At 43.2% G+C, this 16022-nt stretch overlaps 1 protein-coding gene across 1 annotated transcript in view; it reads left to right on the top strand.

The window, feature by feature from the left end:
- The window catches only part of LOC308303678 (liprin-alpha-3-like), a gene marked incomplete at both ends in the record, with an annotated part of 57634 nt that extends 47893 nt beyond the window's left edge, over positions 1–9741 (top strand). Inside the window, 6 exon segments of the mRNA XM_080748135.1 lie at positions 1557–1732; positions 3647–3744; positions 5380–5555; positions 7676–7744; positions 7988–8150; positions 9689–9741. Coding sequence (XP_080604261.1) covers positions 1557–1732; positions 3647–3744; positions 5380–5555; positions 7676–7744; positions 7988–8150; positions 9689–9741 — 735 coding nt within the window.
- Positions 9742–16022: the final 6281 nt, after the last annotated feature.

Raw genomic sequence — 16022 nt, forward strand, 5'->3', positions numbered from 1 at the left:
GGGGGTTCGCCTCACAGCTAGAATAATTCTAAAAGAGAAACACTCTGACAGCGAGAGTCCGTGCTTCTGTAACGGAGGTGATGCGAACCTCCCCACCCGGGCTTTGAACCCGGGCCTCCCGCGTTAGCGTCTAATATCTTAACCATTAGTCCAAAGGGATATCCCTATGGATCGAGGGAGATACTAGACTTTTTGAGGCTTCAGGCTGGGGCTGCGACTCTCTCCGCCTCTCCCCACTTCAACAGTGCGGTGCGATAAATCATACAATAGCAATTTTGATCATTACAATGAATAAGAAAAACGAACTAGTTCACTTGAACGATGTTGACGTAAATAATATATCTGAACAGGGAAATATATTTTATATGCACAGATTAAAGCCCTTTGCACACAGACGCATTTTTTTCCGCACGAAAAAAAACGGACGATTTCATTTTTTAAAAGAACACCGGCTCCGAATTTGCCATGCGGCAGGTGGCTGCAGCTGTGCGTTTTTTTTAAGACATCCCTGGACGAGATAACGGGGTCGTGGCACCGCTGCCCCATAATTCTTATCACCTTCCTGGACGTGTTTAGCAGTGGAAGTGTTAATTTAATATGGATATGGAAGACTTTGTTCTTTAATAATGTACTTTTACTAATGTAAAATTACAAATTACACAAAGGTTAATCGGTGTCAGAGAAGAATAATGTTCTATCAGTCATGCTTCAGATACCAATTATTTTAGGATGTTGTACTTTGTAAAGTCTATCATTTAACATACACATGTATCTCTGTTTTCTTGCCTCCTTTTTCTTTAGTATTTGAAAACTTTAGTTACTAGTTACTTTGCGGATAATTATTGCAAAACATACTTTAACCACTTCAGCCCTATATACTGTACATGTCGGCCATTCCAAAATAGACGCTCTACAAGCTCACAATGCGTCACGTTACGACACATTTTGAGCTTGTAGATTCAAAGGATTTACATGCATTTCATACATCGTACTTTTGGTACTTTAAGTCCATTTTGATACCAATACTTTTGTACTTTTACCTCAAGTAAATTTAGAATTCCAGACTTCTACTTGTAACAGAGTATTTCTACATTGCAGTAGTGACACTTTTACTATGATCTATGCGAGCTTGTTGATCTGCTATTTTTGAAAAATCATGATATTTTTTTTGCAAGTCTTTGAATATATCTTTTTAAAAGCGAACATTTGCAACTCAAATATTTGCTTCTTGGTGGTCCCTGGAACAACATATTTTTTGATGGGTGTCCGCGGCAAAACATGTCATTTTGGGGTTCCTTGACATGAAAAAGTCTGAGAACCACTGATTTAGAAGAAGGATTTAGCAAGACATTTATAGAGTCGGGTAAAAGATATTCAAAGACTTGCACTTAACATAATGGTTAAAGTGGTTCAAGTCTAAAGTAACACAGATTTGCGTTCAGGCCAGAGGCAGGTATGGCACGCGCGCACCAGTCATGTTGCCATACCTTAGCTTTTGCTGAACTGACCCCACTGGTTCAGGCCTAAACATGCGAGTACCGTTCCCCACCCTCCAGATCCTGGCCTATGGGGACATGAACCATGAGTGGGTGGGCAACGAGTGGCTGCCCAGCCTGGGTCTGCCCCAGTACCGCTCCTACTTCATGGAGTCCCTGGTGGACGCCCGCATGCTGGACCACCTCACCAAGAAGGAGCTGAGGGGCCAACTCAAGATGGTGGACAGCTTCCACAGGTCTGACATTGGTCTTTGTGTTGTTTCTAAGCAGAGGCCAATTTAAAAAATAGACGTAATAGGGAATAAGTCTTCTGTTTCTTGGTTTTCCCAGACTAAATATTCTCAGTTTGAACTGGAATGTATTGATAGTATATATCGCACTTACTGTATATTAGGGCATTCACGGATATTGATTTTTAGTATTCGAATTATTCGACCTCAAAGTATTCGAATAGTCGAATATTTGACAGGACTGGCCAAACTGTCAAATATTAAGTAAGCAAGAGGCGACCATTGTGAAAATAGCAGATCTACATGCTCACAACGCCTTGTGTTGCGAGGCGTTGTCAGCATGTAGATCTGCTATTTTCACAATATTTATCTGCGGAACCGAGTCACATTAAATGTAATACCTACAATTCCAAGTGCTTGTCAGGGTGGGGGTCCCCAGTTCAAATATGTTTATTTTGGGGGTCACGGCCTAAAAAGGTTTGAGAACCCCTGGTATAGAGCATTAACAAATTCATCCACCAGGGGCAATGACAACTCATTCTTTTGACTTCCTGTCTAGCCAAGCTTTATAAACTTTACTAGACTATATATTCTTTAAAGAGAAAACAGTAAAAAAAAAAAAAAAAAGCGAATATTCGACTTCGGTGAACAACGTCGAATAGTGACTTTGATATTCGAATATTCGAATATTTGCTGAATGCCCTAGTACATATTCATGTAAGTGTGCATGTATACTGTGTATGCACAGTATACAGTAAAGCGCCTTTTCCACTGACATGGCCCAACACCACACCACTCCACACCGCCCACTTGTGCCAGGTTTTCTACTACAAGGACCTGGGTAGAGTGGTGTGAAAGTGGTATTAAACGTGCTACTAAAAAGCATCCAATCTTGAGTAGGTCTGAGCTAGGCCAAACAGGGCCAAACACTTTTCATTTAGACCACCAGGATATAGTTGTAATACATGATAATAGATTCCATTGTGTTATAATCTATTATAGTGTACATTATAGTTATCATAGTAATACATTCATACTTTATAGTGTATTATAATCACAGAATAATCCATTATAGTGTAGTATAATTAGGATAGTTGTAATACAAATTTATATTGTATTATAATCACAGTTAAAAGGGTCAATTTAAGTTTCTTACCGATAGGGGTACTTTTGTGTAATGGAAAATGTAGATATTTTTATGTGGTGCGGTGTGGTGTCGTATAGTGTGGTGCTAAAGCTGCAGTCGAGAAGGGGCTTAAGTACCCTTCCCCCCTCAAAAAATGGGGTTCCCCCTAAAGCCACTAGCCTGGCACGGACAGACTATCACTGCGTGACGTTACATTTATTGCACTGACAGATTTGTCTGGTTTCGGTTCCCAGGCTATAAAGCCACAGAGTCATTTGAAAATGACACGTTACTTCACTGTGGGGTGAAGTGGGGTAACGTGTCAACCAACGATGTAACTTCATTAGTCAGTGACTCAGTCAGTCAGCGACATTTGCATTTAATGGGCTGGCCTCACTGTTGACCGCTGCTCTTTCAAAGTGATTCAGCGTGACACCCTCATGGCTCTTCAATTACATACTCAGCATCTCCAGAAGGCCTTCTCAGTGGTTCCACTCGACACACTCCAAACTTGTCACACACTAGCAGCGTTTACACGACGCTGCTTCCACAACGCCGCTTCCACGAGAAATCCGCAAAATTAAATGTCAGATATGCCTTCCGTTGAGACAAGTACAGCATTTTCGGGGGTTTGAAACGCAAGATAGTAAATCTGAATTTTTTAGTGAAAATCTGTGGCTATTTTAAGTATGTTTTTGATGCCAATATTTTCGTACTTTTACTTTTTTTCTTAGTCCTCTGTCAAAGTCAAATAACATGGAGATTGTCTGACGTCAGTGGTTCTTTTCCGATAGGGTCAGTATGCACTATGGTATCATGTGCTTGAAGCGCTTGAACTACGACAGAAAGGAGCTGGAGAGGAAGAGGGAGGACAGTCAGCATCAGAACCAAGGTGAGTGTAATCCTACTCTACCAGCAGTAAATGGTAAATGCCTGGTGCATTTATATAGCGCTTTTATCCAAATAGTCAGGGAAAATTTGCTGAATAGCCTACCTATCAAATCTGGGAATAAATTCCTTACCAAACAATTTCTTCACTAATGTGTTCGTAAAGGTGTCTAGTAACATAATCTAACAAAGATTGAAATTCAACATCCCTCGGAGAATCTTTGTCAGCTAGGGTAATTCTGGGTCTCATTCACTTACTACACACTATACTATAAGGGAAAAAATCAAACCTCGGTTCGAAGTGAAGCGGTGAATTTTTATTCTATGTGTTCTAGAGCTGTGAAATCTGTGTTCTAGATCTATACATTTTGTGTTCTAGATTTATACTTTCTATGTGTTTTAGTTCATTCATTGAATGAATTAATGATTTTGTCTGGAGGGCCAAATTGTCATGTGAAGCTTGACCAATCCTCAATACTGCATTCACAGGACAGCGGCTTTTCACCGCTTCAGAAATTACTCCCAAGAATATGCTTTAAGTGGGATGTGAGGGGTCTAACTAGGTGTTTTTAATTATTCTGAATCCATTGCAAGCATTTGTTTTGCACGAAAACATTCCTTGGGCAAGAACATTGACCCCCATACCACTGTGAAAAGTGATGACTCATCACTAAACCTATAACCATCCACACTTAGCCGTGTTTGCCGCCTGGGTTTAGGGCAGGGGTCTTCAACGTTTTCAGGCCAAGGACCCCTCAGCTCTGAGAGAGATGAAGCAGGGACCCCCACTACATCAAACATGTACTGTACATTATTTCTCATACAGTTTAGACTTGACAGCACTATCATCTGTGTAGGTTGGATTAATGTGTATTTTCATATATTTAACCGCTTGAACCGTCAATACCTACTAGTTAGTCTGCTCTTCTTTTCCCTCTACACCAAACCTCTGTGCCAAAAAATAGCTCACAACGCCTCGCGCTGTGAGGCATTGTGAGCTTGTAGATCGGCAATTTTTTGGCTAATGTTCCACTAAGAATAGGTGTAACAGAGGTGATCCGAACCTCCGCACCTGGCTTCGAACCCGGGTCTCCCGTGTGAAAGTCCAATGTCTTAACCATTACTCCAAAGGGATATCCTTATGGAAAAAGGGCAGATATCAGACTTTTGAGGCTTCAAGGCTGGGGCTTACTACTCTCTCCGCCACACTCACCCCACCTTTGACCTCCTCCTACAGGGAAGCCCAGATCCGGGTCACGGCACCAATGTAACAGAGGTGATCCGAACCTCCCCACCCGGCTTCGAACCCATGTCTCCTGTGTGAAAGTCCAATATCTTAACCATTACTCCAAAGGGATATATCCCTATGGAACGAGGGTAGATACTAGACTTTTGAGGCTTCAAGGCTGGGGCTGCGACTGTCTCCGCCACATAGGGATGCTATCGGGTTCAAGTGATGTAAAAAACATGATCACACAAAGATTTGGCGGACTCCCTGTACATAGTAACTCTGAGGACAGCCTAGGGGTCCCGGACCCCCTGTTGAAGACCCCTGGTATAGGGTGATATGGTCGAGAGGTCGTTCACTTTCCAACCGGGGTGATAACAGCACTCGCTCCGTCTGCCCCTATCTCCGCAGATGTGATGGTATGGTCCAATGAGCGAGTGATGTGTTGGGTGCAGACGATTGGTCTGAAGGAGTTCGCGGACAACCTAACGGAGAGCGGGGTCCACGGGGCCCTCCTGGCACTAGACGACACCTTTGACTACACGGACCTGGCCCTCCTTCTCCAGATACCCAATCAGAACACACAGGTAACCCACCCACCAGTGTTGGGGAAGTTAAAGATACATGTAACTGAGTTACGTAACTAAGTTACATTTTGCTGTAACTTGCTGGTAACTGAGTTACATTCATATTTCTGTAACTCGTCAAGTAACTGAGATACTTTTTGGGTCATTGTTGGCTCAAGTTACAAGTTACAAGAAGTTACAAGCGAAGTTATAATTTTACGATCAAATGTCCTCAACAGATCATCATTTTCTTATTTGTTTAACTTTATTTTAGGAACACAGATGTTTACTAAAGAAAATGTCAACCTTTTTGAAATAAAATATAAAACTCAGTTGAGAGGCATATTTCTGCTGGCATTTGACTCTTTTTTGTAGGATATTATATTTTATATTTATTTTTTATACACCAAATGTACATTCTCAATTTAACGCTGACAAAACATAAAATAACTCAAATTACCCAAGTTACTTTTTCTATGTAACTTGAAACTTCATAAGTTATATTTCTCCAGGGGCATAACTTTAACTTGATCAAGTTACTGCCATGGTGAGTTACTTGTAACTGTACAAGTTACGCCTTCAAAGTAACTTCCCCAACACTGCCACCCACTTACCCAATCACAACACTCAGGTTACCCGACACATACCAAATGGGCGTTGACACTAAGGGTTGCCCACCTTCCCCTAGCAGGTAAATAAAACTTTGGGACAGGTGGAGTTTGCTTTCCGGTTCCCTGACCGGGCAAGTGCTCGTTAGAGAGTTGTATATAGACTGAATACCCATAATATGCTGTTTTCACTGTTGCTACACTGAAAAATTACAAAATAACAAGTGTGAACCCATAGTCATATTATTTGGCATGCAAAATTAGATATGATTTTTTTTAATCGAAAATAAGTGTTAAATTGAACGATAATTCAAATTTCACCTATCATTTTATAATGGACAATTTACTTTTCGGGCAAGTAGACATGCCCTTTGGGCAAGTAGAACACGACCTGTCCGACGGGCAAGTGCCTCTGAGACCTTAGTGTCAACTAGAGCTGGGATACCTCTGAGACCTTAGTGTCAACTAGAGCTGGGATACCTCTGAGACCTTAGTGTCAACTAGAGCTGGGATACCCGACCGAAAACCTGCGGGGGCCCGTCGGTACCCGAGGGTTCGAGCTCGGGGCGGAATCATTTTCATAATTAATGGTCGGACGTCGATTCGGGTCGGACATATTGTTGATATAGCCTAAGGTAAACTCTAAAGTAAACGTGTTGTTGTGATGAAGGGAACTCGCAGCTTATAGACCTACTTCGGTGTCACGGAGTGGTCCATGCAAAAAGTGGCTGATCTACAAGCTCTCAACGACCGTCATGTTTCAGGACTAAATGCGCGCGCGACGCATTGGGGGCTTGCAGGCTATTTCTCAGACGGAGAAACTTGCAGAATGAGTGTGCTGTGCAGCGAGTCACTGTAGTCAGACCAGACGTGCAGCATAGTGCATGTTACTATTTATATTATTTAATAATCAACGTACAGTACTATTTAAAACACTTTCACAAGCCACAGCGTGGCTTAATATTCATATTAAGTGTAACAAGCAGCCAAGCTGCATGCTCTGAACATAAGAATGCGTTTGCTAGACTATAGTCAGTGTAATCCGCGGCTTCCTCAAAGAAAAAGAAGGAGGGGAAAAAGCGGTGGGAAATATAAGGGTGCAGGCCTCGGCACAGGTCGGGCGCATTTTCATGATTAATGCTCGGACGTCGATTCGGGGCGAACAAAATACTGGCGGACAAGTTTTGGAACGGACAGAAAAAATGGGCCCGATCCCAGCTCTAGTGTCAACCCCATCATAATACACAGCTATCCCCGTCCACACCCAATCAGAAGACACATGATGTGATATGATTTGGCATCTAGATACCAAATCATATCACACGGGTATCTCTGTGTCTGCGCATCACGCGACGACCTACTCAACTGGTCACGCCGCCATATTATTCAAGGACTTATCTCTTACGAATGCTGTCAGAAATCCACATTGCCACCACCTGCCGTTATCCCCTAATGTCTAGATTATCGCAATCTTCAGCACCCTTAATTATCTTAATTATGATCTTAAAACGCTCCTTGTGTGTCTCGTCTCAGGCGAGACAGCTCCTGGAGAAGGAGTACAACGCTCTCATCATCATGGGAACCGAGAGGAGACCGGATGAGGTAAGACCACGCACAGGGGTGTCGCACCAAATTCTGGGCCCTGGGTACTTCAACTATTGAAAAATAGCAGACATACAAGCTCACAGCGCGGCACCGAGTGCCGCGTGTGAGCTTGTATATCTGCTATTTTTCAATAGCTAAAGTATAACAATAATTAAGGCCCCTCCGCCTTGGGCCCTAGTAACTAAGTCCCACTTTCCTCCCCCCCCCCCCCCCCCCTTGTGACGCCCTGGTTGACAGTTGGACGGCACCAAGACGTTCACGCGCTCGCCCTCATGGAGGAAGATGTTCAGGGAGAAGGACCTCCGCGGCGTCACCTCGGACTCCTCAGAGACGCTGCCCGCCAACTTCCGTGCCTCTGCTATCTCCACCCCTTCTGTCACCCTGAGGAAAGTCCAAAGTGAAGGTATGGAGTTGGGCCGAACACTTAAAGATGGGCTGCCATGATTTTTCTTCCCCCCCTAAAACATGATGACCAGGTATTATGACCAGTAAGACTCCCTAATCGGGGGATAAGCGACTGTCGGGTCGCAGAGTGATTTTAGGGCAAAATCTGTAGGAGCAGTGTCCAAAAATGTGGTTGAAAAAATCGGCCTGATGGTGGCGCTATATGGGACAGATCCATGTTGATGAGATGAGTGTAGACATACTATGTACCGATTTGCGTGATTTTAGGGCAAAATTTGCAGGAGCAGTGTCCAAAAATGTGTTTTGCAAGAATCAGCCTCATGGTGGCGCTAGAAGAGGGCCATGTGAGAATTGATGGGTGGAGGTTGTGGTTTGGCAGGCAAGGAGTGTGTGTGCAAAATTTGGGCAACGGTTGCGGAGATATGAGCAGGGCAAAAGTGTGACGTGTGACAGACAGACAGACTGACTGACGGACTGACTGACTGACTGACTGACGGACAGCTGGTCGAGGTTTTGAGTTTTTTTTTTTTTTTTTTTTCAAAAAAGTGAACAGAAAGTGTTAAAATTATGTTTTTATGTGGCCACACCCACCTGTTCATTAAGTATGCCTGGTTGTCAGATGGGTGGTGACCCAGCTGAAGTTAGCCACACCCACAGTGTTGGGTGTATGGTAAACGGTGGGGGGATGATTTGATGATGTCATTAACTCAGTGTTTTTTCGATCAGGCCTTTTGACTCAGAGGCTTTCAGCTTTTAGGAAGAAACCCAAAATAGTCAAGGAAGGCAAATTTGCACATTATAACCCCACCCGGTGGGCACGACCTCTTTAAGTTGACGCACACACACTCACACTCACAGCTTTAACTGTAAAAAAAAAGAAGTTTATCCAGAAAGATGGAAAGAAAGTCGTACAAGTACTATAGTCTGGTTGCCCTGTTAGGGTAACCACACTAACTAGAAAGATGCAATTCTGGGAAATTGCAAGTGTGGTTGCCGTGACGCGAGTCACACTTGCAAATTAATTCTGTCCTTGTCCCTTTCATGCCCATATATGGAGTTCCCTGATGTCATCAATACAAGTAAAACGCCCTAAATGGCGATTAGCAACCGCCAGGTCGACAGAGAGTGGCATGCAGATCGATCATGCAAACGGACATGGCCTTTGTGATCACGTGGGGAAAATTCTTGTCATTTGGACAAACGGTTCCAAAGTTACAGGAAAATGAAGAAAACCTGGCACCGCCATCTTGCCCACCCCTGCCTTTCCTCCAGTGGCTCTCTGGCGCCATCTGTTGGAGGCTATAGGAACAAGAGGAAAGGAAATGACACATGTCATTTTCTCTACCCCTCGATTCCAGCTGGCAGATTCGTTGCACATCTAGTTTACAGTTTAGGCATTTAGCAGACATCTAGCCTTCTGATACCTTCCTATGATCCCTCATGTCTTCTTTAGTTATGGCAATTGTCTAACATACTGTTAACATACTTTTTCTGTTCTTGATATAATGGCTTTATTTGCTCTGTCCTTTCTTTCAGTGAACTCTGGTCCAAGGGGTGAGTCGGGGTCTGTGAGAACATATTCCTGCTAAAAGATAAGCACACAGGTGAGAAAAGCACCTCTATTTATTTACACATTGCTAAATGCCTAAATAGTTCTTGCTGTCCTGGCAAGAAAATAATAATAATAACAGTTCCAATGGTTCTAATGGAGTCATGACATTCTTAGTCGCAAGCTCTAAGGCCTTGTTCACATAGTTAAGGGATATACCTTGTTGGTTCCTTATCCTTATCGGTTCAGAACCAAAATAAGAATTAATTTCCCACAATGCTTTGCGTGAAGTGGGCGGTGTCACTGCAGACCAGAGTCTCTGATGCAGACTACGAGTGAGACCCCGCCCTGTGGCATCGCGGCACGGCCGTTCTGTCCTATTGGTTGGCGGTTGAACCCCGCGCCTTTGTCTCATCAAGGCTTCTCCCTGCAGCTTGGCTGCTCCTGGCTGCTCGCCTACAACTTACCTTATGAAAACCTCTTCCCTTAAAACCAGCCTTAAGGAAAGCCTAAAGCAAGCTTCCCTTATCAAAACATGTGACTTCCATAGGGAAGGAATTGAACGGAGCTTTACCCCCCGCCTCCCCCAGGTTAAGGATATGGAATGTTACTTAAATGTGTGTCGGCGGCCCCATACTTTTTATTGCTTAAAGGAGGACTTACCACTTTTCAACCTGTCTTCATATAATAGGTCCTCACTAATGTCCATAATAAAATAGCACATTTTTTTCTACTCAGTCTGGGTCTCATAGGAGAGCAGCTGTCAAATCCTTCCACCGGTGACATCATCGTTTCACAGATTTCTTTTAAACAATATTTTTGAAAAAAAAAATATTTCGATTTTTATTATCACGAGAACAATGGCTTCCACTTTAACATTGCAACTTTTCAGGAATAGAAAGCCTGCAGTTTCTATTAGCTTGCATTTCCCATTGATGATGTCACCGGTGGAAGGATTTGACCCACCCACAGCTCTCCTATGAGACCCAAACTGAGTAGAAAAAAATTGTGATATTTTATAATGAACATTAGTGAGGACCTATTATATGAAGATAGGTTGAAAAGTGGTGAAGTCCTCCTTTAACCACTTTCACCTTGCCATCTCTATTTTCAGCTGGCCATTATAGGCAACGTTTCTGAAAGTACAAGATAGGGCATAAGTGGATACACATTTGTAAAACCCCAACATATTTGTAAAGTGTGACCAATAGCACTGACCAAAAAAGGAGAGCGGGACTGCAGCACACATGGGGAAATGGTGGTGACTAAATCTGGGGAAAACCTTTTTCCCTCAATTCATCATCCAATTTTATTATCATGTCATCATCATGAATGAGAGCAGTTGTTGATTTCTGTGTTTTTGTCGTCATTTTATAGACAACCCCTCCCCTCCTCCCCATCCGAACCCAAGAAAAAAGAAGAGAAAAAAAAGAAGCTAATTTTTGAAAGAAGAAAAAAATAAAAATAAAGCGGATCTACAGTATACGTCAAGATGGACACTAGAAGATGACCAACCGGACGTCTCAGAGAATCAAAGAGAAGCGAGTGAATGATATCTGACCAGATGACAATATTAGAATAGAACGAGTGAACGTCTGTCTGTCTTTTCCCATCCACCCCCCTTCCCCTCTCTCTCTCCATGGTCCACAGTTGTGGCATGAAGCTGTATGATGCTGTAGAAAGTGACTCCATCGCCCCACCAACCTCCCCCCATTGTGAGTTCATCCTCCGTTCCCAGTGTGAGATGGCAATATTGACACGAGGTGTTCCGATCTTTTGTTTTTCTTTTTCCCATTGATCAATACATTCCCCGATCTAGAGAATGATGCCCTCCTTCTCCTCCTCCCCCAGTTGTTACTTTATACCCCAGTGTTTCTCAAACTTTGACATTTCAGGGTCTCCCCGTAAGTGTGCAAATGGAACCAAATGGACCCGTCTGTAAGGGTCAATTTAGTCCCCCAGGGTTCCCACGGTCGTGAAATTCCCGGCAATATTTTGAGATTAGGGGGGGGGGGGGGGGGGGGGGGAGAAATCCAGTACTGGAAAAGGTTTGGAATTGATCAAGGGTCCTGGAAAATGATTTGGCGAAGGGTTTTGTTAATGAAAAACATTTTCTAAATCATGTACAGTAGGCCTATAACATTACACGAAATATGTAGCATAAGTAGTTTTTCACCGAATGGGCTGCAGAGTGACTGCAGCCTAACAAAAAAGAAAAGGTCTACTATGCCCTAGGATAGGTGGTGTAGAAAAGAACTGAGATCTAAACATTTGGAATGGAATTATGCCATGATACCATTTAATGATTTATGTGTGTGACACTGCCCGTCTTTGGGCATTGTACATAGGAGTAAAGCCCCTATCAGAGTCGGTACCGCGGTTAAGAGCTATCCACCGCGGTGTAGTCTTTTTGAGTCATAAAACTACAACGTTAGGTCATTCCTCGCGGTGAAGAGCTTTCCACCGCGAGTCCCGACACATCTCTCTGTTTTTCAGACAGTTTTTCAGACTTTCAGACAGATAGGCTCTTCACACTGATTGGTCGACCTGGACCAGTCAGTCACGGTGAATAGGACTTCACCGTGACTGACTATGATGGCCTTCACTTATTTTCTGACTTGAGGTGGAAAGTGTTCCACCTAAAATTTGCGGTGGATAGCTCTTCACCTTGGACTATGATGATTATGGCACTGAATCATTGATATAGGCCTGGAAATTGGGTTAAATATTCTGGGAAAGGTTTTGGAAAGTCAATTGGTAAAAATGTGTGGGAACCCTGGACTCCCCCTCAAGGAACCCACAGAGTCCCTGGAATCCACTTTGAGAACCACTGCTAAAGTCTACCAAGTAACATGACAAGTATAGTATGGATAGTAGGACAGACAGACAGAGAGAGAGGTAGGTTTAGATGCGCAGCAGCCATTTTGGAGAGAAGTTGGGTCTCTTCTCACTTCCAGGTGTTACCAATGATACTAATGAAGGCTCTGTTCCATTTCATGTAGCACAGTGGTTCTCAAACATTTTATTTCAATGACTCCCATAACTCTGTGAGCATACAAATGGAACCAAATGGACCCTTACGGGTCCATTTGGTTCCATTTGTATGCTCTCAGAGTTACACACCTTTTAAGGGGTCATTTGGAACCCCCAACTGGACCACACTTTCAAACAGTGTTTCCAGTGAGCCAACATCAACAGTATCAGCAACCTCACTCTCTTTGACCGGAATGGAACAGAGCCTTCATTAGTATCATTGGTAACACCTGTGAAGGAAGTGAGAGGGGACCCAACTTCTCTCCAAAATGGCTGCTTTGCATAGCAATGTATACCTTGGCTACAGGGGGAAAAAATAAGATGTACTCCTTAAAATAAATTCACAATGCCTGTTGCTAAGGTATACCTTAGCTTTTGCTGAACCGGTGCCACTGGGTAGGTTTCGACGGGAGCTGTTCGAGGAGAGTGTACATGGGGGGAAGTGAATTTATTATATGTTCTTAAGCCATAACAGACAATGTGAGATGCACAAAATGTGAATAAGAAAGATGATGGGACAATTAGTGAAGTGCATTATGACAAAATCCTGTTCAGACAACGACAAAACAAAAAAAAAAGTTAAGCGTTTGTGTTAATATGCATGCTAAAACAAAACCATTTTAGAGTGAAAGAAAATGACGTTAATCATCTAACGATGTGGAAGCTTGGGTAAGGAATTTGTAAAATGTGTGTATTTTATTTTTTATCATTTTTGTAATGATAACTACTATTGTATGTATGTACAGTATGTATGTGTGTGTGTGTGTGTGTGTGTGTGTGTGTGTGTGTGTGTGTGTGTGTGTGTGTGTGTGTGTGTGTGTGTGTGTGTGTGTGTGTGTGTGTGTGTATGTATTTGAACCGTACGTTCATTTCATACTTAGTTAAGACTGAGTGTACTTTCATTTTAGGTTGGGAAGAGTAAATATGTTTTAAATTATGAACATTTAAGATATGCTACTTGTATGTGTACATTTTGACAAAACAAATTGTGTTATGATTTAAATTAATATTATTAATGGAGAGTAGTGATGATAATTGAATATAATAAGATAACAATAATGATGATTGTAAAAGCTGTAATTAAAAAAAGATACCTGTACAATGTGCTTGCAGGATTTATTTCACAATTTCCCTTGATAACAGTACATTTTTACGGTCAATCCAAGACTCACCTCTTCAGACTACACCTTAGCCCATATCACTTGCTGTAGCACCTGCCATAGCCTTGACAACCTTGCATTTCTTCTATTATTTTTTTGTAACCCATTTTTCGCCCAGTGTCAATTGACTATAAGCTGTAATCCTGGGCTCTGCTCTCCTTCTGCCAAGCTGGGGAGAGCCCCGAACTGAGCTCATGCTTCCTTCAATGCATGAGGAGTGAGCAGGCCGCTTCATTTCAGCTGACGGGGGAGGAGTGAGCAGGCCGCTTCATTTCAGCTGACGGGGGAGTTTCCCCGGTGGGACGTAACGCGTAGAAGGAACACGTTATTCCAACCACTCAGTTCCTTTCCCCTCCATCAGGCGCCCCGGCTGGCCAGGGGAAGGCAGTATAGAGACCAGGATTACTGCATGTTTTTGTGAGGGTACACCCTAGGGAACACAGGGAGAACATGCAAACTCCGCACAGAAAGGCCCTTTCGCCAACCCGACATAGGGTATGGGCACTGATGACACAGAGGAGAGAACACACCCACAGCGTCCCCCGGTGGGAATCGAACCCAGGACCTCCTAGCTGGGCCACCGTGCCCCACGAACCTTGCAGGTTTGTGCAAAGGCTAAAATGTAATTTAGACATGTTATGTAGACAGTCATTTGTCACTCTGATCTAACGCGGACCGTTTCTGTAGGCACATGCATTGGCGGACCCGGAGAATCTCTCCGGGAGTCTCCGGCCAATAGCATGTGTTTTCCTCCCCCCACCCCGCTCTGCCCCTCTGCTCAGCTCAAAGAACGCTGCTGCGTCATGACGTCAACACATGCGGTGCGACGCCTCCCCTCTGCAGTGATTTTAACGCGTTCGCCCAGGCTTAAGCCTGGGTTTCCGAGGCTAGTCATTTGTAGACCTGGCATCCTATGGTGTGTATGGTTCAATCAAATTTTGTATCAAAGTACATAATAGATGATAGGTTCTAGGTTTACCTATGATCCTGGAAAACCGGGAGAGCACCGAGCAACCCTGTTAGACCAACCCTGTTACATTAGAGTCAACCCTGTTACACCCTGTTACATTAGTGTCAACCCTGTTACATTAGTGTCAACCCTGTTACATTAGAGTCAACACTGTTACATTACAGTCAACCCTGTTACATTAGTGTCAACCCTGTTACATTAGTGTCAACCCTGTTACATTAGAGTCAACCCTGTTACATTAGTGTCAACCCTGTTACATTAGAGTCAACCCTGTTACATTAGTGTCAACCCTGTTAGATCAACCCTGTTACATTAGTGTCAACCCTGTTACATTAGTGTCAACCCTGTTAGATCAACCCTGTTACATTAGAGTCAACCCTGTTACATTAGTGTCAACCCTGTTACATTAGTGTCAACCCTGTTACATTAGTGTCAACCCTGTTACATTAGAGTCAACCCTGTTACATTAGTGTAAACCCTATTAGATCAACCCTGTTACATTAGAGTCAACCCTGTTACATTAGAGTCAACCCTGTTACATTAGAGTCAACCCTGTTACATCAACCCTGTTACATTAGCGTCCCTGTACATTCATTGTAATTTCTGGATTCATATAAAGAATTAAAATGTCTGTGAGTATACGTGTGTGTGTGTGTGTGCGTGCGTGCGTGCGTGCGTTCAAATCTCACTCCTCCTATGTTGCTCTTTTATTTTAACATTTCTTTCAAGGTTTAAATATAAAAGAGTAAGTCAAAAGCACTGGAAAATGAATCTAGTGGTCTAAAGATCAGACCCTCAGTTCAGAGGTCTCATTTTCAAATCCGAGTTCTTACAGATCATTGTTACTTTTCAAGGTTAAAATACAAAAGAAGTATTCAAAGCACCAGAAATAGTCTGCTGTGGGAGATGGTGTAGTGGTTTACACATCAGACTCTGAATGCAGAGGTCACATGTTCAAATCCATTCCTGTAGTGCTTTGACCTTTTCAAGGCTAAAATAGAAGAGAACAACTCAAAAGCACCAGGAGATACCTGTTGAGGGCCCAAAGGTGCCTTGGCTCAATGGTATGGTCGCTTGATTGGTTGTCCCTGTTACAGGCAGGTTTCAGACAGGTTCAAGTCCCATGCCCAAGGTACACAGAGGACCATTGTGGAGGGG

The sequence above is a fragment of the Nannobrachium achirus genome (assembly GCF_963921795.1).
Source record: "Nannobrachium achirus genome assembly, chromosome: 18".
Taxonomy (NCBI): domain Eukaryota; kingdom Metazoa; phylum Chordata; class Actinopteri; order Myctophiformes; family Myctophidae; genus Nannobrachium; species Nannobrachium achirus.